This window comes from Podarcis pityusensis (genome assembly GCF_964106645.2).
Source record: "Podarcis pityusensis genome assembly, chromosome: 6".
Classification (NCBI taxonomy): Eukaryota; Metazoa; Chordata; class Lepidosauria; order Squamata; family Lacertidae; genus Podarcis; species Podarcis pityusensis.
In genome coordinates this window covers 49462641-49490062 of record NC_138030.1, presented here as the reverse complement: position 1 = coordinate 49490062, position 27422 = coordinate 49462641, and the positions used below count along the sequence as shown (strand labels likewise).

At 47.1% G+C, this 27422-nt stretch overlaps 1 protein-coding gene across 5 annotated transcripts in view; it reads right to left on the bottom strand.

Annotated features, from left to right (window-relative positions):
• SZT2 (SZT2 subunit of KICSTOR complex) overlaps positions 1 to 27422 on the bottom strand; it is an 80120-nt gene that overhangs the window by 16200 nt on the left and 36498 nt on the right. For 2 of the 5 annotated variants that reach the window (XM_081009314.1, XM_081009317.1), the window contains exons 26-60: positions 26598 to 26802; positions 26218 to 26330; positions 25666 to 25894; positions 22220 to 22373; positions 22037 to 22129; positions 21808 to 21889; positions 20024 to 20302; positions 19667 to 19802; positions 19436 to 19552; positions 19285 to 19348; positions 18907 to 19092; positions 17138 to 17401; positions 16457 to 16634; positions 13284 to 13358; positions 12893 to 13031; positions 12345 to 12450; positions 11796 to 11919; positions 11107 to 11259; positions 10177 to 10279; positions 9661 to 9775; positions 9394 to 9505; positions 8315 to 8433; positions 8031 to 8195; positions 7409 to 7496; positions 6839 to 6889; positions 4790 to 4963; positions 4271 to 4617; positions 3443 to 3609; positions 3015 to 3112; positions 2178 to 2310; positions 1870 to 1997; positions 1645 to 1754; positions 903 to 1085; positions 556 to 826; positions 135 to 214 (exon numbers count right to left, since the gene is read on the bottom strand). In XM_081009314.1, the coding sequence (XP_080865440.1) occupies positions 135 to 214; positions 556 to 826; positions 903 to 1085; positions 1645 to 1754; positions 1870 to 1997; positions 2178 to 2310; positions 3015 to 3112; positions 3443 to 3609; positions 4271 to 4617; positions 4790 to 4963; positions 6839 to 6889; positions 7409 to 7496; positions 8031 to 8195; positions 8315 to 8433; positions 9394 to 9505; positions 9661 to 9775; positions 10177 to 10279; positions 11107 to 11259; positions 11796 to 11919; positions 12345 to 12450; positions 12893 to 13031; positions 13284 to 13358; positions 16457 to 16634; positions 17138 to 17401; positions 18907 to 19092; positions 19285 to 19348; positions 19436 to 19552; positions 19667 to 19802; positions 20024 to 20302; positions 21808 to 21889; positions 22037 to 22129; positions 22220 to 22373; positions 25666 to 25894; positions 26218 to 26330; positions 26598 to 26802 (5141 nt within the window). The remainder of the gene's footprint in view (positions 1 to 134; positions 215 to 555; positions 827 to 902; positions 1086 to 1644; positions 1755 to 1869; positions 1998 to 2177; positions 2311 to 3014; positions 3113 to 3442; positions 3610 to 4270; positions 4618 to 4789; positions 4964 to 6838; positions 6890 to 7408; positions 7497 to 8030; positions 8196 to 8314; positions 8434 to 9393; positions 9506 to 9660; positions 9776 to 10176; positions 10280 to 11106; positions 11260 to 11795; positions 11920 to 12344; positions 12451 to 12892; positions 13032 to 13283; positions 13359 to 16456; positions 16635 to 17137; positions 17402 to 18906; positions 19093 to 19284; positions 19349 to 19435; positions 19553 to 19666; positions 19803 to 20023; positions 20303 to 21807; positions 21890 to 22036; positions 22130 to 22219; positions 22374 to 25665; positions 25895 to 26217; positions 26331 to 26597; positions 26803 to 27422) is intronic. The other 3 variants (XM_081009316.1, XM_081009315.1, XM_081009318.1) reach the window with 3 other exon arrangements.

Here is a 27422-nt window from a genome sequence, read left to right as displayed (position 1 = left end):
CCTTCCCTCTCACTGTTTCCCAAGAACAAGCCCCACCCCACCCCAATATTTGGGAAGCAGTGTCAAGGCCCTGGCACCTAAGCGCTGCCCACATCCCAGCCGCTTTCCCACCCCCTTGAAAAACCACAACTCACAGTGATGGGCATGTTGGACTGTGCAGACCGCTGTTGCCACGTCACAAAGAGATTCTCAATTTTCATCTGTTTCTCCAGCTCTGTGGAACAGGAGCAAAGGCTGAGGAGAGCAGGACCAGAGCCCCAGGGCCCTTCCTCAAACAAGACCTCGTTTTCTGGCAAGCTTTCCCTGTAGACAACTCAAGCCACCTCACTGTTTCACATCAGCTCACATATGCACAGCAGACAGACAGAGAATGACTCTACTCTAAGCCATTCCTTTCCACCCCGTTCGCTCCTACAGCTTGCCACTGCCTTGCTTTTGGCTGCCCTGGTAAACCCCTCATGGGCAAAGACTTGTGCAAAGGTCCTAAGAGCTGTAACAGCCCTTTAGGATACAGCTGCAGGGAGTGCAGTCCTTTGTCCCTGTCCTCCCACTTACCTTTGCGCTCCATGCTCTTGATCTCCAGAAACTGAGCTCCGTGCTGGGCCACACGATCAAGCGTGGCCATCTCTGGGCTATGAAGGGTAGGCTGGTTGACCGAGACGTCTCGGAGGGCCTCGTCGAAGGGCACCATATCCGGAGGGAAGTGCAGAGGCTGCAGGATGCGGGCAGAGCTGCCGAGGCGACCGGGCTCCCTGCCTGCGGGGACGCTAGGGCTCCGGATCAGGAGATCCACATCCAGTGTTGAGTTCAGGAAGGGATTTTGCTCCTGGATAGAGATAATCAATGAGAGCCAGTCGTGGACAGAGCGCCCTGCACACAGGAATGCACAAAGCAGGGCGTACCTGTTTGCTGTCCTCATGCCACGGGGTGTCCATGTAGCAGTAGTGATGGAAGAGCCCAAGCTTCTGGCTGATCAGGCAGTGCACCACATGGGCGCGGGCATTCTGCCACTGCAGCAAGCGGGTGAGGGAGCTACTCAGGGCACTGCCCTGGTCCACCGACCAGTTGTAGGTATGCAGCACCAGCTGGAGGGGGAAAAGAAAGCAATGCAAGACCAGACTCAGGCTGCTGATCCAGACTGGGACGGCTCTCAAGCTCTATTATTATTATTATTATTATTATTATTATTATTACACTTTTCAAGTTTATACATTTGACTGATTTTACAATCATTTTGACATTTCAAAACTTGATTTCCTTCCTCCTCTTCCTGCGATTCCTTAAATGTATTTTTAATATCTTCTGCATATCCAAATTAACTTAAGTTGCTCATTTATTCATCTACTTTAAATATATACTCTTACGAAACTGCAGGTTATTACAATAATCCTGCCAATGTTCTTATCTGTTTACAATTTATCTGTAAATATTCAATAAACCATTTCCATTCTCTTATAAAAAGTTTGTTATCTTGATTTCTTATTCTTCCAGTAAGTTTTGCCATTTCTGCATATTCCATAAGTATTTGTACCTATTCTTCCTTTGCTGGGACTTCTGCTTCTTTCCATTTTTGGATGACTCCCAAGTTGTAACTGAGCCCAGAGGTTTTGCAGTGGCTGCATCACTAACTCAGCCGATACCCACCTTTTTGTCAATGATCTCCATGAAAAGAAATCTTTGCCGGGGAGCTACATCACAACTTTTCTCTGCAGACCCAAGCTCGGTGGCCTCAAAACGCTGTAATCCCTTGGTGGCTGAATGAGACAAGACACCACCACAAAGCTGAGTCCAGTTTGCGAGATTCCTGCCTATATGCAGAGATATTAAAAAAACCTACTGCCCCTTTCTGGCTCCCCACTCTCAACTCACCTTGCTCTGTGCTGCAGTGCCACTGGTGGAAGCTGCGTCCAAGCAGGGCGAAGTGTCGAATGACAGCTGGCCGAGTGCTAGTGCTTGGTGTCAGGGAATGTGGCACAAAGGACGCCCCTTGGGGACCACTGCAGCAGGGGACAAGCAGCTAAGTCAAGGCACAAGAACACCCGTCCTATAGACCCAGTCCCCTCTCCCACACATAACATTCCCACCCGGCTAAGGAAGCACCCCAGGCCATTTCCAGTGGCTGCCTCTCAACTGATCTACCAAGCTACTCTTCAAGGGAGCACAGCCTCAGCACCTACCTGACTTTTTCAAACACTTTGACAGTGGTGTCATTTGCCAAAGTAGTGACTAGGTTCACTACCTCAAGCATGATGGAGGGGAGCAGGAAGCGGGACACACTTTCCGTGGCACATTGCTGCACTGAGGGACACCCTGCAGAGGGAAATACAAAGTGGGTCACTGGCTTTGCTGCACCAAAGCATTAAAAATAAATAAATTGGGCCATTTTGTGGCACCATCAGCCTGGTGGTTGCTGTCCTGAGTCAAAATATCCAACAAAGGGTAATGGAGGCAAACCAATCAGCACTCACTGCACCTGCATTCATTCCTGCATCTATTGGAAAGAGGGACCTGTACCCAGAGCTTGCATGAACCTTTCCATGTTCTAGGTCAAAAAGCCCCGAATTCCGTGCTCGGAACAGTATAAGCAGAGAGACAGGGAAGCATGTAGTCAATAAGAAAGGTGCATATGCTCAACAGGGTACACAAGCCAAAGCCACACCTATTTGCTCTTAATCTGGTTTCTGAGCCTTAACCAATTAACCTCATGTTTGCAAGCTTTTCTCCCCAAGACAGAGGTTAGACATGGGTCGATACCTAATGCTAGTCATCCTCAGAATAGATCCATTTAATCAATGGACTTAAGTTACTTAGTGTACCGCCATTCAATCTAATGGGCCTAACTCCACCACGTATGTCTTAGTTGGGTATCGCCCATGGGGCTCTGCTTCCTTTCTAAGAAGCTTGGGATCTCATATTCTTCAGGAAAACAAAATTGAAGGTAGAATCTCTCCATGCTGAGTGAAGGCAGGACTAGCTGAGGCACTGAAGGATTAGGGCACAGACTAAGTACATACCTAGGCGGTTCATGAATGCCATCCAGGACTGGCAGGTCTGGCTGAAAATTGGGTGCAGGACTCCGACATCCCCCTCCTCTAGCTGGCAGGCGCGGCGTCTGCAAAGAGGAGATCCACTGCCAAGGTTAAAATCAAAGGGAAAGAACGAGGACCCTGGGCCAGGCCCCTGAAGTGTGTGAAAGGTTACAGTGCCCAGAAGCCAGCAGCCATAATCCTGCACAATCCGTACTCAGCAGCACCAGCACTGTCCTCGCAGTATGCAGGGAGGGCCAGCCTTGGGGGGGGGTGGGAAGGAGATTTTCTGTGTGTGCAGAAGCACACACAATCCAGTTCATAGATTAAAGGCTGGGTTTTGGACTGAGGCATTTCCCCCTCCCACAAGGTCCCACTGGATTAAGAGGGTGGGGAAAGACTGCCAGGACGCTTGCCTCTGGGCCTGCCCCTGCTCAGAAGCTGCCGCAACACGTTCGTGGCTCGAGGGCTGTTTCACACTCTCGGTCTTGTGGCGGCGGCGGGTTCGGCTCTCTTCAGGCCGCTCCAGCACTATGTCATCCGTGGTCTTGGGGCTCCCTTGCTCTACCGCCTCTGGTTTGCTCTGGGGGAAAAAACAAGGCCGTGAAGAGACAGAGAAAGAAATGCATGGGGCCTATTTCCCATTTCTCTGGCACAGATGGTTTCAGGCCAGCAAGGATCTGTATTGCACAAGCTGTATTGCACAACTCAGTATTTATATATAGCACTTTATTTTCACAATAACCCCCCTGAGGTTTGATTCTGGGTCAAAGTGGCCCTCAGCCCCAAGGCGGCTAGGCATCCTAATACATGAATTGCAGTGGGTGGAGACTGTGGCTATCATCTGTAACATGTTTACTAGGGAGTAAGTCACAACAAACACAGTGAAATTTGCTTAAACAGGCACAGGGTTGCACTGTGAGACCAGAGGGGCTTGCCTGAAGCTCCTTCATGGACCTCATGGCAGAGCAGATCATATTCTTAGCTACTATGCCAGAGCAAAGCCATATATGATCTAACAAGCTTGCCTGGCACGACAAAAAACAGAGATATTGCCAAGCATCTGACAGACCACAATCCGTGGCTGGCGAACTGTGTTTCACTTGGTGGTTGTAAGTTAGTGCAGGTTGGCACTTTGCTGTAACAGTTCTTGAATCCAGAGCTCTTGGTTCTGGGCTCTCTCTTTCTCACCACCCCCAGAGCATACATATCCCACCGCCATCTTCCCTGGACAGAGTCCTTACCCGCATGTCCCAGAAGCTTCGTCTCCCCAACTTGTTGGTGGGTGTGACGGGCTCACCAGCAGCTGCAGTGGGCATAGTGAAATGTGGGGCAGGTGGACACGCTCCTCGGCGTCTGCCAGGCGGCGTCAACCCTTTTGTTTCTGACATCGTCCGCCGCAGGCTTCCAACACTCCCTGGAAACTCTGGCTCAGCAGATGGATTGACACACAGTGGGTTGGGCAGCACACGGAACTCCATGAGGGCGTCGCAGAGGGCATGGCGCAGAGCACTGCGCAGCCTTTCGGAGAGCTGCAGCAGGCTGATGTTGCCCTTCTCCCAAATGTCCAGGCGCACCAGAGGACAGAGTGCTTTGGAGGAAAAGCCAGCGTCAAGAGGATGTACCTTGGAAAAGGCAACGGCAATGCTGGCCTCTTACCAACCAGGCTCCCTAGGCTTCTAGGCAAGCCGACTCAAGCCCAATTACTTTGCCCATCTGATGCCACCGTTCCTAGAGAGCAGACAGAAGCCCTGCCTTCTCACCTGGCTGTGATGTGCCAGGCTCAGCCTGGTGCTTAGTGACAGCTGTCAAGCTCTCGAAATCTGCCTCCTGGAGAAAGGATGTGCTCAGCAATGCGGTGGGTGGTCTCACCCAGCGAGTCAATGAGATGGGATTTCCACGGTCGTCCACAAAGGATAGGGCAATGCATGCAATGCCTGCAGGGGGAAAGTCAAAGGGCCGCTTGAGTCCCAGAGGCCCAGCCCTCCACTAGCATAGAGCTCCTAGGAGACCACAGCCTTAGGGAACTTGTTACAGACACACAGCCATCCTTTGGAATGCAACTCAGGGTGATTTAAAAAAAAAAAAGTATTGTGGAAACAAGTCACAGGTGGGAAGGAGGGGTCGGGGTGGAAGACATGTAGCCAAGGAAGACACCACAATCACGGAGATAGGGAAGAGGCCTGCATTTGCTGGGGATGTGGGTTGCAAGCTGTCATCTGAAGGAAAGGATGCATTCATCACAGGTTCAGCAAAGCCCAACCAGCAAAAGCACCAAGGACGGGACAGGAGACAGATCACATCTCTCTGGGCATCATTTCCTGGTGCAGCAAACAGCTCAGCCCCTGCACTGCACTGCACTCCAGCTTGCACTGCTGTGCAGTGTGATCATGCCAGGAGTCCCTCAGAAAAGTGGGAGGTGGAAGTTCCATGGAAAAAATGAGGGGGCACCGTTTGGGCTCTTCTAACCTTCCTTCTGACTGCTCATGTGCCACATTGATTAATGCCCAGGGGAGGAGAAAGGGAAAGGCAAGGTGGTTGCACTAGGAATCACACACTGTCTTACTGACATTTTCATGACAACATGCAGAAGGATATGCAAGGATTTAAGGGCTCAGGACCTGGACATCAGCACTGTAGGCTTCTAAATGGAAAACTAACAAGTCACAGGCAGAAGTAGAGAGTCTCCCACTAAGCAGAAGGTGGGCATGACATTGGCAAAGGCACTGTATACCATATCATTTCATTCAGAAGATAGCACCCATAGGTCCCTATCTTCAAGGAGGCTCCCAGCATGCACCCTGTCTCCTGTCAGCTTTGCATGGGGGTCACATGGAAGGAAAAGGAATGCTTGCAGCAGTGCCTGCCGGGAAGGGAAGTCTATTCCAGGCTTACGGCAATTGTCCCCACAGATGTAATTCTCCCTGCTCTCAATGAACTTGGCAGCCAGATGAGAACAGAGGGAAAGAAGGAAGGGCGAGCGGCATTAATTGTCTTGCTGCCAATCATATAATCCCAAGACCAGGTAGTTTCTTACATTCAGCTACCTAAATAACTACAGAACAGACATAGCCTGCAACTAGAAAGCTTGCTAACAAAGACACAAGGGACCAAGTGAGCCAATTCACATGCTACTGAATGAAGCAACTTCCACTTCTAGTACCCTGGGTAAATATGGCACAGGTAAAATGTTCTGCCTGGTCCCCTGTATGAAGATTACTCAGACCAATTATAAGGGTGTTTACTGTGCATCCCCAAATGCACACCAGGTCGGTAATCTCAATCTATCCATCAGCTGATGTCACCACTGCAACATCACAGCCTCACTAAGCTCTTCTCCCAGCTCCAAGTTTATGCAAGAGAAAAATCTTTTACTAATCCCATGGTACAAAATGAGGCGCCACAACAAATAATGCTCCATAAATGTATCCATCTTTTCTGAAACCCGCAAGACCTTTCACTCCCACAACTAAGGAGGCTATGACAGAAGTGAAATTCTCTCTCTCTCTCTCTCTGTCTGAAAGCAAATAGCAAATTTGCAGCCATTTCTAGCCATTTCTATCTGGAGTCAGTGTGATTTCTTTAACCTGAGTCTCATCTCCAGTGGGGGGGGGGGTCTTCTCGTGGCCAAAGTATATGGGTTAGGAAACTACCCAATGGAAAAGATGTGGGTGGCTACACAGAAGGGGGAAAGTGGGTGATACAGGAGGCATCAGAGCAGAAGCCAGAACAACAGCAGGCACAAGGTCAAAATGAGGATGGGAGCAGCGCTGGAAAAAGTACAGCGGACCACTGGAATCTACAGAAACTACCTTGAAACTGGGAAGGTGGAAACAGGTGCTGCACAAGATCCAGCATGGAACCTACATGACAGAAGAATGTTCAGACACACTTTGAGGTGATGCGTTACCCACACAACCAGACCACAGTGCAGGTGGGAAATGAGGCAAGTGTATGGCACAATGCAGACACACAGACACACAAACTAACAGTACCCCACCACTGGGAGCTCCCAACAGTCCATAGGCTGCCAACTGACGCCCACAGTACCATATGACTCCCCACTTGACGTCTGCCTAGAGCTCATCACTGTGCTCTCACCTAAAAGTCAGTTCATTTTTAGCCCCGCAGTAGATGTTTAATGAGCTCCAATGAGCAGGAGCCACCATGACTGCACAGCTCATAAGGCCTTTGGGGAGTGGAGCTCACTAATTTATGAACTCCTCTCTACCCTACTACTGGCTGGCACAGCAGTAGACAAAACGGAAGCCGGGGGCCTTAGTCAGCTGACTCACATGGATCAAGCAGCAGTAGATTCAGAGAGGGTGCATAGGACCATTTTCTTCTATAGAATTAGGGGGTACGACAGAGACACTTATTACCTTTGCCACCAGTGCCCTGGCCTCCAGGCTTGTTGTACAGATAGAGATCCAGGTCATGGCTACTGCTGCTACTCTGGTGGAAATAGTGCTGAAAAGGAAAGCAAGAATAGTTAAATCAGACTATTTCCGGGAGCTGCATTTTCATCAACATGGAGAGCTGCCTTTGAGGTCCTGAGGACCAAAAGTGTGGGATACATCATGTAGGCTCTTAATCTCAGTAAATGATATACTACTCTTATGGCAGAGAATTTCCCAGCATAGAACACTGTCATAGACATTGGGGTTTTTTTTCCAGTCCATTGAAGGATACATAGCAGTAGATCACACATAACCATAAAAACAGTCCCTGTATGACTGGTCTTCAGCGACTGAGATCAAGCTAGGGGTAGAGATGTTTGAGGCTGCCGGAAATTCTCATCCTTGTTTGTGCCTCTCATTCTGTTCCAGAACCCAGCATGCTATGATCTGTTTACACCTCCATGCCTAGCCTTGTTACCCCTGGGATGCTCGTCACGCCTTTGCCCTTTGCACATATTCCCATAGTCCTCTTACAAGAGACAAACACTGAAGTCACCCCCTGAATAGGCAGCACCAGGCCAGGCACAGGCACCCGTCCTCTTACCTTGAAATGGTTCTCAATGTTGCTGTCTGTGTACTTGGGTGTATGCAGGAAGATCAGCAGGTTCTGGCGCAGGTAGCAGGCTATGGCCGGGAGCCAGGGCAGGCATGAGGGGGGCAGAGTGAACTGCAGCACTTCGGTAGGAGGGCTTCCTGGAGGCTGTATGAACTGCACAGAGAAGGACTTGTCAACGGTCTGATACAGCCTGAGCACATCCAACCCAGAGGCCTGGAGATTTAGCCAAGAAATAAAAGGTGGTCTTGTCCTATTTGAAGCACGGCCTTTACCTCCACATCAGCAGGGGTGAGCTTGCAGTTCCGCACGAGCATGACTGTGATGATGTCCAGGGTGGCTTCATCTAGGCGCCTGCGTAGAACCTTCACTAGCTCATCTGTGATCTCAGGTCCTATAGGAGCAGAAGAGTTGCAGGATGTAGCCTTTGTCTCATACAAGATGCTGAGCTCTCTTACGCTTGAGCCACCCGACACCAAACCCAGCATGCTCCATTTTTCAACAGCCCACGCAGTCTGGCTACTGTTCCTGAGGGTTACCTTAGCACCTATCCACTCCCTCCTACAACTGCAGCTTTAGTGGCAGAGCAATGGCTTTGCATGCAGAAGGTCCCATGTTCAAACCTGGCATCTCCAGGTAGGGCTAGGAAATACCCCTGTCTGAAACCCTGGAAATCTGCTGCCAGTCAGTGTAGACAATAGATGGACCAAAGTCTGGGACGGTATATAAAAAAAAAGAAGCTACCTATGTGCCTTTGCAGGTTTCCACCTGCCATTTCTTTTTGCAACTGCTACATTAGTTGTGTTCCAGATCAATGATCTGTGTGTGCTGCACAGTAAACTATGTCACAAGAGAGCAGCCAGGCTTTCCCACTGACGGCTGTCTGAAGGAAAAGCCAGAAGCAGCAAAACCACAAGGGAAAAGAATGTCAATGGCTTGTTATTAAATTACAGAGGAAACAAAACATTAACACAAGATTCCGGGGAGCTGATGAACTAAAGAATGGGAAGGGAGCAAAAGGCTGCATTTCCCTTTGTTGCTGCAGAAAGGGCTACAATGCAACATATATTTTTAAAATCCTGTTAAGGTGGGCTTTCCCAACCGGGTGCCCTCCAGATGTTTTTTACTATAATCGCATCAGCCCCAGCCAGCAAAGTAGATGGTAGAAATTGTAGTCCAACGACACAACATTTGGGAGGCACCAGGTTGGGAAAGCACACCTTAAAGGAGACAGAGTTACTAAATCTAACGTTTGGTCTTTAAACACCTCGGGGGACAAGTAGCTTGATAGCAGCAGCAAGATCTCAATAAGCCTCCCGTCTCTGACTTTACGTTGAATGAATGTGCAACTTACCTGCCGGTGCAACTCCATGAACCACCAGCTGTATATGCCTGTCCACTTGGCTCACTGGGCGGGCCGAGTCCACACTGCGGAAAGAGGCTGTCTCCAAAGAGGAGCGAGAGCCCTATCAAAGGAGAACGGAAGAAATTGAGAAGATGGAGCTGCCTCCCAACACTCCTGGAAAGACAGCAGAGAGCAGGCTGTGTGCAGCCGGCATGCTCGCTCTTGTGCTCTTGGCAGCAAGGGTGCAGGGGTTCCCTGGGAGGAAAAGAGACTCACGCTCAGGTCCTCCATGTATATGGGCTCCTGGCTGCGCGAAAGGGCCAGTGAACGGCATGGAAGGCTCTGGGTTTCAGCTTCCCCACCCTTCCCACTGGAAGTGGTCTCAGAGAGTCTGGAGGAGAGAGTAACAAAGAGGAGAGGGTAAAGTAGAAGAAGAAGAGTTTGGATTTGATATCCCGCTTTATCACTAACCGAAGGAGTCTCAAAGCGGCCAACATTCTCCTTTCCCTTCCTCCCCCACAACAAACACTCTGTGAGGTGAGTGGGGCTGAGAGACTTCAAAGAAGTGTGACTAGCCCAAGGTCACCCAGTAGCTGCATGTGGAGGAGCGGAGACGCGAACCTGATTCACCAGATTACGAGTCTACCGCTCTTAACCACTACACCACACCACCAAGGGCAATGGACTTGAAGGACATTCCAAAAGGAGATACCAGCAGAGGAAATGAAGACACCACAGGTCAAGGCGGTCCCCTTGCTTGTGGGGTGCCGTATGACAGAATGGCGAACTTACCGTAAATAGAAAACAGACTTGGTTGAGCGCTCCTGGTAAACAAACATATTCTTCCTGTTCACAACTGAGAAAGCATTGAGCACAGAACGCAGGGCCTGGATGGCTGCAGGGGGGAGAGAGATGGCTTACAAGTTGCAAAGTCTGACCCAAATGCACCACCCACTGCTATCTTCAAAAACCAGCACAGCACACGCCCCTCTTCAATTTTATTTCCCAAATATTAATCCAGCCTAATCCTCATAACTACTGCCCATTCTCAACATACCCACTTTTTGAAAAAGATCACTGCAATTTGGTGGCTGCGATAAATATGTACTAAGGGTATCCAATGGAGAAATATCAAATCCTTGTATGTTTCAAGCTAAGGTGTTCCTTATCAGGGCATATTTGGGAGGGAAAAAAGTCTCTTTGTTTCAAACACTTGAGTTTCTTTTAGATCGTAGCTAGCCTGTATTAGGGTTTTATAACAGAGTTTAAAAGGGAGCTATTTTTAATACAGCTGGTTCTGTGATGAAACCTTACCTCAACGCTAGGATCTCTTCTAATAAATGAACTTGCTCAGATTTTTATACTAAAAGCTTCCCTTCCCCCTCAACACAAAGTCGCTTCTTGAAAAATTCTCCCACTTGTTACACAAGTTCCCCCTTCTGTGCATTTTATCACCACTGTATTTGTGGCTCCCTCTTCCTGTAAGGAGCTTGTGGCAGAACTACCTTGTTTGTAGCCTAACTCAAGCCGCCCTCCACATCATTTGGGCTAATCCGACCCTCACACCAATCCTAACAATTAATTTGTATCATCAGTGTGCCACAGCTGGGGGCGAAAAGGCACCATGACAAGACAGAACTCATTGCCTAGGAACGGGGAGTCTGGGGATAGCTCCTCACATGCCTCCCCAATAGCCAGAGCTCCCTGCATCCATATACTCACCGCGTGCAACACCCATATTGGGCCCCATCTTGAGTCGTGAATGCACATGGATGGTGGTGCTCCAGACTGCGTCGCAAGCAAAGTGTCCAGGTATGAACTGCATGGTGGCTGCCAGATAGTCATGGGGCTGGTAGCTCTCCTCTCCGGGGTAGTCTGCACAGCAGGAAATGCAATTCAGCAGGGCAGCCCTCCACAGAGTTCGCTGAAAGCCATCTACACAACACCGACTTCCCTCCTTCATGTACAGTTGTGCCACAAGATTAAAAGGCAAACACACACACCTCAAGTACCTTTAAACAGGGAACCTACAGAGCTTGCCCTGAAAAGCAGGACGGTGCATCACCACCAAAGTGGCGACAAAACGGCAAATGAAAGGATTCATCAGCTGTCACTTCCCCAAGTACTGCCCTGCCACAACAGGCAGAGTAAGAGAGGAATCTCATCCTGTGGGCTGTAGGAAGCCTGCCTCTAATATAACTAGGGCACAGCCAAACTAGTGGGAAAGCAGAGTCTCTAAGTCAGGTGTAGGGAACCCTTGGCCCTGCAGGGGTTGCTGAACTACAGCTGCCATCAGCCCCAGTTAAGGGATGTTGTAAGTTTTGTAAGGCCAAAGGTTTCCTACACCTGCTCTAGGCTCTAAGGCTCAGCACAATGTTATTGTGGATAAGGATACCGCTTTGCACTCCTACCATCAGGCCCAGTGCGCTGCCGGTAGGTGTATGGCGTTTCACTTTTCCAGATATCCTCCTCGCTCTCAGCAACGAGCAGGGAATTGCAATTATGACTGTCGTGCAGATCCTGTAGCAGCAGCCGCTGTGGACAAAAAAGGGCCGCAGAGATGGACTTAATGCTTCCTCACAACAGGAGTCCTGGCTGTAGAAGAAACTAGTATCTGCCTTGAAATTCAAGTGCAATATCTGTCTGCACGATTGTAATCATACCAGAATGTGATGAAGCTGGTACATCCCAGCTTCCTCATTTAAAATGTCAGCATCTCAGTCCTCATGTTTAAGGTGAAAAGATATCTAAAAGTGCATAGATATATATGTATGAAGTTTCTCTTTAAAGGCTCCACAAGCAGAAAAGATCTGGGTGGTTTTTCCAGTGGCCAAAGCTGTAGCTGTCAAATATTTTGTAACACATTGGCTAATGTGTTAAATTCAACTTTTGGAACTTAGTAGGGTGATATTCCTGCTATCAAGGAGTCAGTGTAGAGAGACCGAATGTGCCAGAGTTACCTGATTAACAAGGCGGCAGATCTCACCAACTTTCTTCACCACTGTACGGTGAAGATGCACACATTCCCCTTCCTCATTCTGCGTTGCTTTCACCGCACTCAAGCTGCTGTACAGAAAGGAAAAGGGAGACTGCTCAGAAGAACTTTTGAGAGAGCTCCCACAACAGCAGACTATATGCACAATATATTTTCCTGCTCAATAGTTAGTAATGAACTGAACACAGTCAACAATGGAAAACTGGGTGGAGCATTGGCAAGTGCTTAAAAATGCATGAGTACTGGGGGAGGGATCTATGACTGGCATGGCCTGGGCTCTTTGACCTTTCCCAGCATTAGCGCAAAACTGGCAGAGGAACAAGGCCAGCTAGCTACATGTTGGAAAAAGAAAGACACGTGAAGTCTGGAGAACTCAGAAGCCAGCTATACAACACAAGGCTAAGATCAGGGGGATTGGGAGAAACTGCATGCAGAGCTTGGGGTAAAAGCCACAGTTGCCAGTTTGGGAACCAGAATCCCCGGGTGAGCAGGGCATGGGAAAGGGGATGTTACCGTGTGTGGGAATAGACTTCCACCCGGTCCTGGTGGATTTTGACAATCAGCCAGAAGTCAGGCATGAGAGGGCACTTGGGTTCCAGGTCACTCATTATTGCCTCCTCACATTCGGAATCACTGCTCCCGCCATCATAGCCTAAGAAATGAAAATTCACCGCCTCTGCTGAGTGGCTCGGCCAATCCATCTTTGACAAGAAGCCAAGGGCAGAGAGAGGCTCATGGTGGTTCCCTTGCACTCCCATCTCCACAAAGTGGATGCACCTGGACCTCAAGGCAAAATAATCCCAGCTGAGCAACTTGTCACTCTGCCACAAACCTGCCTCCACCCAACTGAGAACTGACTTATCGTCTCTTCCACACAAAAAGATGGCTCGGCTCATCCACTCACCTAGGAGATCGGAATCCATACTGCCCTGGCTCGATACCAGGCTCTGTACCCGACTGGGACGCTGCTTCCCACAGCCTGTAAGGAAAGAGAGGTAGTGAGAGACTGCTCTGAGGTCTCCTAGGTCCCCCCAACTCTCTCCTTGCTCTGGGGCCAGATTTTAATCTAAGCACCGGCCTTTCCCCCCCAAACTGTGCATGTACAAGCCCAGGCAACAAGAAACAAACCCAGGAAGAAAAAGGGGATCAGCATGTCACAAAGCGGTTGGCTTCTTTTTTTCACCCCGTCTGCTGCATGGGTTGTTTGATGTAAGAAACAAAGCAAGATTGACTTCATAAAGAAGCCCGACAGCAAGACACATGGCAGCCTTTTAGAGCTTACAATCTCATGAGCCCAACAGCACTAAAGTGGTTTTGATTACAGAAAAATCAATATTGGAGCATAGTTACAAAGAAAGGCACTTTAATGGACACCCCTAAGAGAGGGAGAGACTTTGCTATTACAGTCAGGCCTGGGGTGAAAATGCTAACTTGAATAAACAGCCGTTCTCTCGCAAGTGTGAAATGGCATATTTTTGTTCAATCTCAATGCACAATTGAAAATATGAGGGAGCAAATGGTGTATTTAAGTAAAAGGCACCAAAAGGCCTCTCAAGAATGATGAAGTAGGTGAAACCAACACGCTCCTTGGAACGAGGAAGGCATTTGCATATTAAAAAGGAGCATGGACAAGTACTTGGCACTTCCCCATGTAATCCTTACATTTCTAATCCTATTTCCACAAAAGGGAGACCTGAAAAGCGTTTTTCCTCTGAAGAGAGGCTGATTGACCTGAACACAACAGAATACTGAAACAAAACCTAACAGAGTGGCAATAAAGCCAGCTTAATGAACTGGTAAGGCAGAGAAGTTCCATTATATGGCGTTAAAAGGCAGTCGCTTAATCGCTTTCAGAGGATCATCATGAGCCAAATTCCACACAAAACCTCAGCAATACTCTTCTGATGTTTCAACAAATATAACCACCTTCCTACAGCTTCCCAGTGCCAGCAGAAGTATGGAGAATCCATCTTGGACTGACAGCACAACTGCAATGACAATCAACTGCAGCCTCAGAGACTGATGGAAGCACTTGTCCCTTGAAGAAGAAGCACCCAGCCAGCCTCTAGGTTCTGAAAAGCCTTTCGGTAACACACACACACACACACACACACACACACACACACACATATATATCCCTTTTAAAACGCTAGCAGATTGGGTGTACAATATTATTACAGCTGGCTTTATATACCTAGGATTGAAACATGAAGAGCTTGAGGAAACTGACTTAGCTTGGCCCCAGGAATTCTTCCTTTTGACCAGTTTCACAGACTGGTTTTGCATGGCTTCTTGTTACAGAATGTGCTTTTCCTGAATTTCTGTAATTTCTGCAAATTTTGGACAGCACTAGCAAACCGCAGGATTTTTATACTACTTGTTGAAATTGGAAAGGGGGCAGGGGGCAGCATGAGTAACTTGTTATGCCTATATAACCTAGAGAAGCAGACCTAGAACATCTTGGGTGAGGGCCATGAGCTATTAGGGCAAAATAAGGGTTATGGCCCCCACAACACGCATGCTTATGCATGGAGCACAAAGGATCATTGCCCCAGATACATGAGGGCACTTTCCTTTATTTGCCTCTCCCAAGTATTATTCATCATTATTTATTATATCTATATCCCACCTTTCTCCTAGAAGGGGATTCAAGGTAGCTTACAACATTAAAAATCATTATAAAATGCCGAGTTAATAAAAAAAAAACCCCCGACCAGCTAAAACAATAGTTCAAAAGACAAGCACATTTAAAATCAAAATCAAAGTACAGTTTTGTCCAGTGGTCAGCATCATCTGCATCTTAGTTTTCAAAGGCCTGTCTGAATAAGGTCTCAGCCTGTCAGCAGGATAACAAAGAGGGAGCCTCTCTTGGCAGGTAATTCCACAGTGTGGGAGCAGCCACAGATATGTCTCTCTCTGGTGCCATCACCAAGCAGGGTCCTGATGTTGATGGGATCAAGAGAAGGTGCTCACCTGAGGATTCAAACATTGGGTAGGTTCCCATAGAGAGATATGAACTTTCAGGTAGCCTGGGCTCAAGCCATATAGGGTTTTATAGGTCATAACCAGCACTTTGAAACATGGAATCCTACCAATTATAGCTCAGCTAAACAGAACTGCTTAAAAGAAAGAAGGTTCTTTTTATTGTATGTGGTGGTCTTGTAGTAAGATTAAAGCTTAACTAGGAAATGATGTATAATGAAATGAAAAGGATGTTTAAAATAATAAATTATTATTATATTGGGAAGCTTTTAATGTTTAATAGACTATTGTATTTTAATATTCTGTTGGAAGCTGCCCAAAGTGGTGGGGTATAAATAATAAATTATTATTATAATAAAATAACTTCTGTAAAAAAAAGCCCAGAAGCTTTTCTTTGGGGAATTATAGGGACAGAACTACCTAAAATGTATAGAAACTTATTCATGTATGCTATTACAGTGGCTAGAATGTTACTCGCCCCAAAATAGAAAGAAGCAGAAGTCCCAGGAAAGGAAGAAAGGATACAAAAACTTATGGAATACGCAGAAATGGTGAAACTTACCAGAAGAATAAGAAATGAAGATAAATTATAAACAGATAAGACCATTGCCAGGATTATTGTACTACCCTGCAGTTTTATAAAAGTATATATTTGAAGTAGATGAATAAATGAGCAAATTCAGTTAATTTGGATAGCAGAGGATATTAAAAATAAATTTAAGGAACCGCAGAAAGAGGGGGAAGAAAGTCAAGTTTTGAAATGTTAAAATGATTGTTAAAATTAGTGTAATGTACAAAATTAGTGAAATGTATAAACTTGAAAAGTATATTTATTTATTTTAAAAAGGAACTGCTTAGTAAGGTAATATAACGACCTAGTGTTTGTCTAAATCAGCCGTCTATGGCACAATGCCGTCCAGATGTTGTGGATTACAATTTCCTTTGGCCATGTGGGCTGGAGTTATGGGAGTTGAAGTCCAAATCTCCTCGGAGGGCACCAGTTTGGGGCAGGATAAGCTAAAGCAGCCCCACACGGCTGAACTCCCCAGCCCCTGCTCCAAAATTCAGGTGGAGATGCCAGCTCATCTTCCCTACCTGGAGTCACAGAGTCTGCCAGGCTCACTACAGATGGTGTTGCTAAGGGAGATTTCTCACTGTTCCCCTTCTCCAAGGAGCACGGCAGAGGCTGTGGCTGGGTCACTGCAGATTCCTCATCCAAGGAGCCACACTCCGAAGTATGGGCTTGATCCGGCTGTGGAACTTCATCTGACAACTGCATCACAGCAAATAATAATAATAATAAATTTTATTTATATCCCGCCCTCCCCAGCCGAAGCCGGGCTCAGGGCGGCTAACAACAATAAAATAAGACTACATTCTAAAATCATTTCATTATAAAATTAATTCAAATCAAATTGATGGCAACCATTGGGCTAGAGTTCTGTGAAGATTGCCAAAGGAGGGAGTCAGGCTGTGCCCTGGCCAAAGGCCTGGTGGAACAGCTCTGTCTTGCAGGCCCTGCGGAAAGATGTCAAGTCCCGCAGGGCCCTGGTCTCTTGTGACAGAGTGTCCCACCAGATCGGAGCCACAGCCAAAAAAGCCCTGGCTCTAGTTGAGGCCAGCCTAACCTCTCTGTGGCAGAGATCACCAGAATGCAATCCATAGCATCCGTTCCCAATAATCATCCTTACCAAACAGCATCAATAATCCATCTAAGAAAAAAAAAACCACGTCTCCAGATCACCCTACCAATTCAGCATGTGCATGGCTACTTACGTCCAGGAATTCTTCTGTCTCCTGCTTGTTCTCACTCGCTGGCCATGCCCAGAGACCATGAGCCTCCTCGGGCGGAGGGGAGCAGGGCAAAGAGCCTTCTGTTTTGATGCTGCTTTCACACCTGCCTCCAGTCATGGTGCTCTCAAGCGTTACTGTGGGGCTAGGCCCATCTTTGGGGGCATGTAGGCGACTGATGGAAACATAGTAGAAATCACTGTCTTCAGCGTTGAGCACGTAGCCTGGTAGGGCTATTCTCTGGAACTCCTGCAACAAAAAAAAGAAGAACGGGGTGACTGTCTAGAAACAAGCAAAAGGCAGGTGCATGTTTCTTAGGCATAAAGCAAGACAGAATGGCTGAGAATGGAGAAGCATCAAGGTAGCTCGTGTGTGTTTGTGTGTGTGTGTGTGTGTGTGTGTGTGTGTGTGGCTGGGGGGGGGGCGTGTTGTTTAGGGTTTATGAGCTGAAGGTCAAATGACTGTGGAAAACTGAAGTCATATGGGGGAAAACAAATTTATAAAGATTTATAGACTGCTTAGTCTGAAAACTACAAAAGGGCCACATAGTAAAATCATCACTAAAGACACAGAAAAATATCATAGAATCTTGGAAGGGACCCCAAGGGTCATCAAGTTCAACCCCCTGCATTGCAGGAACCTCAGCTAAAGCATCCATGACAGATGGCCATCCAACCTCTGCTTAAAAATCTCCAAGGAAGGAGAGACCTCTTGTGGGAGTCTGTTCCACTGCTCTTACTGCCAGAAAGTTTTTTCGAATGTTTAGTCGTAATCTCTTTTCTTGCAATTTGAAGCCATTGGTTCGAGTCCAACCCTCCAGAGCAGGAGAAAACAAGCATGCTCCCTTCTCCATGTGACAGCCCTTAAGATATTTGAAGATGGCTATCATATCTCCTCTCAGTCTCCTCTTTTCTAGGCTAAACATACCCAGCTCCTTCAAGTGCTCCTCATAAGGATTAGCTCCCAGACCCTTGATTGGCTTGCACATGTTCCAGCTTATCAACATCCTTCTTAAATTGTGGTGCCCAAAATTGGACACAGTATTCCAAGTGTGGTCTGGCTAAGGCAGAATAGAGTGGTACTATTACTTCCCTTGATCTGGACACTATACTTCTGTTGATGCAGCCTAGAATAGCATTAGATTTTTTTTTTGCTGCTGCTGCATTACACTGTTGACTCATGTTAAGCTCGTGGTCCACCAAGACCCCAAGATCCTTTTCACATGTACTGCTAGTAAGCCAGGTGTCCCCCATCCTATATTTGTGCATCTGGTTCTTCCTGCCTAAGTGTAGAACCTTACATTTGTCCCTACTGAAATTCATTTTGTAAGCTTGCGCCCAGTTCTCCAATCTGTTAAGGTCATTTTTAATTCTGATTCTGTCTTCTGCAGAATTAGCTACCCCTCCCAGTTTGGTGATGAGTTAAACTTTTTAAAATTATTTTTAAAGTATATGGGTTCAGTAGGTTTGCTGAAATAAAAAAGCTTTCACCAGGAATGTACAGCAATATAGACAGGGCGTGAGTCTAATATTAATAGCCAGGAAGTTCCAAAGCATGCTAAAGATTTACATTATGTGACACCTGTGAAAGTGCAAGTTCCACAAATCTAAGTGACCAAGTATGGGGCAGCAAAATTTATTTATAAAGGTATTTATATACAGCACCCTCCCATAAAATATCAGAGTGGTGGCTGCTCAAGTAAACTGGCCCCAAGTTAAGTGCTTCACATACCAATAGCTTGAAAGATCACTCACCTCACGAAACTTTTCCAGAGAGCTCTCAGGCCCAAACACGAACTGCAAAGGGACCGTTTCGCAGTGGCAGCTTGGACGGCCTTGAGAACTGTAAACATGGGTAGCCACCCGGCTCAAAGTGCCAGAGGTAATTGTCCGTGAATGGCGCAATGCAGACACAATCTCGTCATCCAAAAGCCAGCGGATCTGTGACAGTAAAGACAGCAGGCAAGGTGGTCTAGATCCTAAGTAAAGTGAAAACCCTGTTGCGGCCTTGCTTTTAGCAAGGTTCACAATGCTGGTGCTTGGTCAGGACACAGTGCTGGGTGCTCAGGAGTGGGAGGGATATTAATCTAGTCTCAGAGCAAGTCTCTTTTTCCAAGGGCCAAATGAACTCACCTCTGTCATGGTAGCTTCAACAGCTTGTCTGTGCACTCCAGGAAGATTGGAAAGTGCTGGGTGCCTTGGGAAAAAAAGAATGCAACGGTCAAGGACAGTGGCTCGCTATTTCTGCACCCCAGTATAACAACATGATGGAGAGGATAAATACCCATCGTCCACAGTGGAGGGCAACCTGTCCAAGGTGTGCATAAGCTCCTCATCGGAGCGGAAGGAGGAGGGCCGCCCTGGGGAACGGGTGAAGGAGACGCTACTCTCAGAGGTGTACCTGTAGCGAGGACAGGGAAAGAGTTACTAGGCTCAGCCCTCGCATCTGGCCAAGGCCACATGCATGTTGTGGTTTCCAAACTCCCCTGCCCACACTACAACCCTGGAGTCCCACCTATTGTGATGCAGATCGTTCACCGTTTCGATTTCCAGGGGGAGGGTCAGAACAAAAATGTCGAGTGTCACACACAGGTCCGAGAGGTCAATGGTGTGCAGCGCCTTGCAGCTCTCAAAGCAGCCCAGTACCTCCCCTAGTGAAAGCAACAGATATTACTTGAGTTAGACAGTGCTACTTTAGCCTTCCTTGCCAAGCGCCCAAAGAGGTTGGGCCTCAGCATATGATCCCTCCCTCCCCAGCACCCACCACTCCTTGCTTGGAGGCTGAAACCAATCTTCCCTTCTGGCAGCCCATCCACCCTAGCCATGCCACCCCTCCCCCCCACCTCAAACCCCAGGGCTCATTTCCATTCACCTAGGCAGGTGGGCAGTGAGCGAACAGGCATGGAACTGTGCTGGCTGCGCAGCTTCACAGAGCATGTCATGTGCAAAAAGAGAGGTGGCATGTCCTGTTCCAGCAGCTCTTGCTCTGCCAGAGAGTCTCCCAGCACGCTGAAGGAGTCCTCGTCCTGGTTAACAGTGTTGGAGTCAGACAGAGAGTCGGCTTCTAGAAATTCGTGGTCCAGCCGTTCCCGATACTCTACTTCCAGTTCGGGGTCACTCTCCGTTCCAATGCCACAGCCGGAAGCATTGCCTACGGGCAAGTTTGAAAAAAGCCAAAGTGCTTTCAAGGAGCGATGGAGCTTTGGTGAAAGGCACCAGGCCTCAAGAATGTTTATCCTGAAAGGGTTAACTACAATTGCACTCACTCTGTGAATAGGGAGACAGATTGGCGTTGGATGTTACAGGAAGCCCTGCCAGCAGAATGCACAAGAGGCTGGCACTACTGGCTGGCCAAGTTCCTGAAATGCCTGAAGCTAGACTGAAAAGCCTTGTGCGTTGTAAAATGTGGGAGTCTTTTGTTAGGAATATATCAAGTGGTTTAATTAGAGTATATAAAATAAACATATCGAGAGATATATATTTAGTAATAGTAAACATCAGGAGTGTCAAATTATCACCAAGCATGATTTATGGGCATAAGGAGGAAAAACACTGAGACAAAATATTGGGTAATTACTTGAATATGCACTGATAATACGACTGGGTGGTCAGATATAAGTAAATGGATTGATTTTTATTTTTTTAAGAGAGGTGGTAATGAATATTAGTCCGAGCTTGGATGCGCATTCTCCCATGCAGAAGGCAAAGCTGGCCTTTGTAAATTTCAGTGCAACAGTAAAGGCCTGGCAGTACAACAGGCCGCAAGCAGGACAGCTCAGTGGGTAAGAGTACAAGACTCTGAATTTCAGGGTCGTGGGACATAGGTTCAAACCCCCATGTTGCGCAAAAAGATTCCTGCATTGCAGGGGGTTGGACTACATGACCCTCATGGTCCCTTCCAATTCTATGATTCTATGAAGCATTGTGAAAACCTCCCTCTGGACAATCCTGCACTCTTTTCTGACAACGTCCCCTCTCTTGGTTGCAAGAATGCTGATAAAGACTCAGGCCCAGGCAACGGAAGGTACCTGGGCTCTAGCTGGCTGGCTGCCAAAGAGGACATTGCATGGTCCTCACCATGGACTATGGGACGTATTGTGAATGGAGTTCACTTGAGAGTTCTTAAACCTCTTAAATTAGAAACAGGCAATTCTAGGAAAGCTGAAACTATACAGCTAGCTCTATGGACTAGAAATCTATGCAAAATATTTGCAGCTTGGGAGAACTGGAGTGCCTCTTAGCCAAAAGGAGGGACCTAATCTTAGCAATTCCTTCGTCTCAACTATTCCAGAAAGCTCAAAGCTAGGATCCTCCACGCTTCTCTCCCCTGCATTGATAGCAGGGATCTGTAGATGTTGATGGACTCCCAACAAACCTAATGAACACCCCTCGGCCATGGATGCTACACTGTGGGGGCCAGGAATATCTGTAGGACCACATACCTGCTCTATGGTTTGCTGAGCTCCAGGGGGAAACAGTGCACTGGTCCTCAAGGACTCTTGCACTCTCCCCAGCACATATGCATACATAAAATTTCCTTAGTCCACTTAAGGGTTTAAAAAACGAAATCCAATATCACTAGATTACAAGTGCCATGACATCTCCAATCATTACAGCAGTCCTCAGAACAGCAGAGTGAGGAAGAGTTTCCCTTACCTTCATCCGCCACCAGTTCAGTTTCTGAACTTTCCACGTCTTCACTACCTTTCCTATCTGTATGGTCCCGAGAGGCCTCCTCCTAAAACAGAGACAAGAAGCCACATGTGCAACGTGCATCAAGTCTGGGTGCCACATCCTTCCAAGTTTGGCTCTTATACAGCCTTCCAGACCCTCTTAAAGGAGCCTCCCAGGGCAAGGAGGCAAAGATACAAGCATATCCCCCTACCTCTTTTTTGGCAGAAGGAGGGCAGTAGAAGTAATAATGAGGATTGGACGGCACTGGCTTGAAATGCAAGCTGCCAATCTCCAAGAACTTTTCCTAGAACGGGAAGAAGGAACAGTGGGAAACATACTTGGGCCATCAAAGCTACCCTCTCACCTCACCCAGAGGAAGCACTTTTCTCCTTACCTGGATGATCCTGTGCAAGTCCGGGTGCTCCTGGCAAGGCTGGCTGCTCTTTAGCAGAGAGAGGGGGAACTCTGAACAGCAGCTAGGGTTGGGTTCTTGGGGAGGGCAGGCCGAAACATGGGACTCTGGCTCACTAAAATCCTCCGTCTCAGCACTGCACAGCAGGTTCAAGGAAGAGTGAAGTCAGTCACAAGCAGCTCTGTCTACTTGTGCTCCCAATAATGCAACCTTAACTCCCCTGCTCCTCAGTCAGAAGCAGCCTACATGCCTCTATTCCCCCATACATCCTAAGATCCCCAATGGGTCAGAAATACAGTAGTACCTCAGGTTACATACGCTTCAGGTTACAGACTCCGCTAACCCAGAAATAGTACCTTGGGTTAAGAACTTTGCTTCAGGATGAGAACAGAAATCGTGCAGCGGCGGTGCAGCGGCAGCAGAAAGCCCCATTAGATAAAGTGGTGCTTCAGGTTAAGAACAGTTTCAGATTAAGAATGGACCTCTGGAACAAATTAAGTACTTAACCCGAGGTACCACTGTAAAAAGTTATGCACAGGAGCACATAGAACTGCTTCATGTGCAAAAAAAATATTATTGGAATTATTAGAGCTGGGTCTGTGAACTGAACCTCAGCAGAAATCTAGGGCCCTGCTCACAGATTCACTCCACAAGTATAGCCAGTTCTGACCATGAACACACGAGCATAAAATCCTGTGTTTGAATCAGCTTTGCTCAGCCTTAAGTTTGGCCAGTAAATAGTGTATGCTCTTGGTTCACCTGCATGGGCATTCCAATCCTCTCCTCCTGTCAAAATGAATGAACCAACTAACAAAACAAAACAATTACATATATACCTCTCCCCTAAATGCCCCCTTCAGGCCACACTTTTCAGAGAGCCATTTTATAGCATTTAGAGATGGGAGGAAAATCTCAAAAATCATCTAAATTACGGTTCTATCAAACCTGTCTAAAACTAATTTGATGGAAGTTTAGTCGATTGATTTTTAAAAGAACCTATGTGCTATGAAGGGATTAGGGGAGGATTAATGGATAAACGCCTTAAATGCAGATCAATGTGCATTTATTGATTCAGCCAAATAGAAAGTGTGAGGAAGAATAACTGGCGGAAGGCAGTAATGCAAATAGTGAAGGAAGGTGAGTTGTAGTGCAATCACTTAAATGTGTTTTAATAAGCTGAATAATAAAACTATGTTTATTGTAATTAAACTTATTCATTGTAACTTTATTGATTTGTTCAGTTTCATATGTAATTTACCTGGAGTGGGAAATATAAAATGTTGAAAGAGTGAGTGGGGAAAAGGATGCAGACACTCTTTCCCATTATGCTTGAACTGGGAACCTCTGGTTTAAGGGCTCCCTACAAACCAGGATCTAATCCAATCTTAACTTCTGGGGCAGTGGTGTCCAAACCTTTTTCAAAGGGGGCCAGATTTGATGAAGTGAAGGGCCGTGAGGGCCGACCAAAGTTGTTGACCTTTTAAACTGCCACAGGGTTCGGATTAAACCGACCGGCGGGCCAGAATAGGCCCCCGAAACGGACTTTGGACATGCCTGTTCTAGGGAATCCTTAAAACCACAGTTTTCCAGTTCAGGGCACTTGGAAAAGAGTGGTTTAATAAATCTCTACTGTAGCTAGATGTGCTCAGCCTTCCTACTTATTTATGCATCCACAAACCAGAAAGCTGGAGTGGCTTGCTGTACCACAAGCCTTTCTAAGAGCCCATAGAGAACATGGGAGTGTAAAGATGGTTTTTGCTTTAATTTTTGTGAGCCGCCTTGCCTTAGGTTCTGGGGAAAAGACAGACAGGCCATCAACCAATCCATCTCACTTGGGGCTTCTCTGGTGAAAGGGGGTGGTGGTGTTAGTTTGTGGCACCTGCTTTCATAGATCATATTCATGGTTGGCATATGGCTTGTCCTTTCCCACAGATTATAAATATCAGTTACACCTGTGATATTGTGTTCCTATATCGGTTTTATTAATTGTACTGTTTTAAACTGGCGCAGTGCCTCTCCTTTCTCATTCTAGTTCCATTTGGCTGCCCCATTTTCAGTTTGCAAGCCAAACCTTCCTGCTCTCTTCTACTGCACTACAGAGGCACAAATTCCTTCATTTCTACAGGTTTGCTTGAGTTATCTTCTTCATGTGCAGAGGGATGTGGCAGTCAGCCTGGGATCATTTATACTTCGGGTTACAGAATCTCGTTCTCCTACAAAATATATGTCCTTCCTCATTTTTTGCAGGGACATTTACTGCATTTGCTTTTACATGCCACTCAGTGAAAACAACTGGAATAGCTGTTGCCCCTGGGAAAAAAATATGAGATTGCTGTTCAAAGAATCAGTTTTTCTGCACCATGTTATGACTGTAAGTAATATTTGCCCTTGATAGGTTAAGGAAATACACAAGGACCATCTGATCTGCATAAACATATCCACACTATATATTGAGATCATTCAAATGTTAAGAGACTCTGCAATTATTTGCTTATTTTGCATAATTTATTCTATTCCTGCAAGCTATGCAAAGCTTTTAAATGCTGCTCCTTGACTGCTGGAAATTCCACGCAGCCCAACTGTGCCCTGTGAGATTTTATCCTGCACTGTTTACACTTCTTTTTTGCAAGCTCATTTTCCACAGGCAAAAAAACCCCAAACAAACTTAAAAGCTTTTTTTTTTAATTAAAAAAGGTGGGGAAGGAGGTGAAATTATTTAAATGACGGAATGAGAGATGCAAATTAATTCCTTAAGTATAGCAATTACAAAAATGCACATGAACTGGGTGACCTGGTAATCTGACTCCTTGCCCAGCTTCAGTCTTGATCCTTATTTGACTGCTTATTTGACTGAAAACAGAAGGCTGGATATTCAATAATTCAACCAAGGCCAATCGACATTATAGCCTGACACCTACCCAATTAATTTTATTTATTTATTTTATGTATAGCCCTGCCTTTCTCCAATGCAGCCCACAAGGCTCACAACATAAATTAAAACAGACACAACTAAAAACATGCAATAAATAGAAATATTTAAAAAATAAATAAGGAACCCTATTAAAAACAGCTCTGAAAAAGCTTAAACCCATCCCTGATCTAAAGTGTCCGCAAGCCCTCTTTGTTGCTTATGTGCATTTGACTTGGTTGTGCTTTTCCCTTCCCCATACAGAACCTTGCATGGCTCCAGAATCAGAATCCTGCTTGGAACATTACAGAGGGAGAGCCATTTTAGTGCGCAGAATGGGACTCTGGCAAACTTCTGACATTTGGGGGCCACGGATGAAGGAACCTATTAGGCTACAACCCACTACATACAAGACCAGCAGAGGGAAGCCCTGCAAGATACAATCTTCTTCCAGCACTGCCAAAGCCACCCCAGAGCTACAATTCATTCTGATCTCTCTATATGGAAGCAACCATCCCACCTGGAAACAGAGACTAGCACACCCCGCGCTCGGGGGGCCTGCGTCAATTCCCCTTCCAAGTTGGTGGGCAGGTGCTGGTGGCGCTCACAGAAGGATCGCACGTGGTTGCACAGAGTAAGCAGAAAGCTCGTGATGTCTATCTCCTGCAAGAGCTCCTCACAATAATCCATGGCTATGAGCAGATCAGGGCAGCTAATGCTGTGGCCCTGTTGTAGGCTCTGGAACAGCCCTGCAAAGAATCAGAGGATCAGAGAGTTAGCTGGCCCTGCAGATTCACCCAGAAACAGCAACACGGTAAGCAGCAGAAATGATGAACGTGGGGGGGGGGGCAGAATAACACAGCAGATTTTGCTAGCGGAGGCTGTGGCCCATTTAAATACCACCAAGCTGCCAATCAGGTTCACTCTAAGTATGGGGAATTGCAAGTTTGCCACAGCTGCATGGGCTTCTCCTGGTGTTCCAGAAGGAAGTCAGGCCCAGAGGGGTAACAGAATAGCCAGCTTCCTCCCACTCTGGAGACAGCAACCCAACCTGGGAATATCGATCCTTTACCTTTCACATAGCACTGGTGGGAATGCTCTTGCAGCAAGGTACAGAAACTCAGCAATTCCTTGTGCTTGGCATCTAGCCAGGGAGCGCTGGTGGGGCGCTCCACTGACTGGCTTCTGGAAGACAAAATCATCCAAATTGACCATCTAGATTCTAGGACAAGGCCCACATTCCTCCCTCACCTTAGTTCTCCCTCCAGATCGCACACTCTCCTAAGGCTCTGCCTGCAATACTAGCGCTTGGCCTAATATACATGAGTTTATACATATCCCTGCCCAAACGGCTGGAAACTGAGTAGTGATTGTCTCTGTACAACCACGAAGGCCAAGATCTGCCCAACAAGTGCAGAGGTGCTGTCGAGTTTCCTGTGCTCCTGAGCTCACCTGAAAAAGATGTCCCGCAGAGGCTTATCTAGCCTTGGACTGATCATCTGCTCCCGCAACAGCTCCAAGGAGCAGCTGTAGACATAGACAGGGCAGCGGGCTCGGCAGCTCTCGCCCAGGTCAAGCTGAGATGTCTGGCGGCTGAAGGAGATACGCCCTTCTCTTCTCGGCACTGTGTCTGGATCTCCCGAGTCCTGGCCAATTTCTGTAGACGGGATACATCTTGGAGGGTGAGAAGCAGCCTCAAGCTCACAGCTCAAACAAGAAGGAAATGATGCTCTTTCTATGCACATTGACATGGCACACAGTGCACCTTGTGTGACTCAGAGTAGCACAGTTGAAATGTGCACCCTTTCCTCTGCCCCAAGGCACTTCAGGTAGTGCTTTACTTCCCCCTGCCCTTTTGCAGCAGAAAGGCATGTGCTCTGCCTGCAAAAGGTATTAATGGATTCCCAGTTTTAAAAAGATCTTGTGGGCAGGTAGTAGGAAAGACTTTTGCTGGTGACTTGCTAGAGAGCTGCTGGCAGTCACAAGAAACAAACTGATGTTCCCCAGCCTGGTGCCCTGCAGATGTTGTTCGACTACAATCAGCCCCACCCAGCTCGTGTAAACATCCCCAATGCCCTCTGGGGTACAGTAGGGTCTTCACCCAACCCACTCCAGCAAGCCTGTGTCAGGGTTCAAGAGAGACTGACATAAACATGCACATCTTCCCAATGATACGCTTGTGTATGGATCTTAAATTATTAAGTATACCCTATTCAAGTTTGCGCCCTTGGCTAAAAGTGTATGATCCTGAACACCTACAACCAGAACCTAATGCAA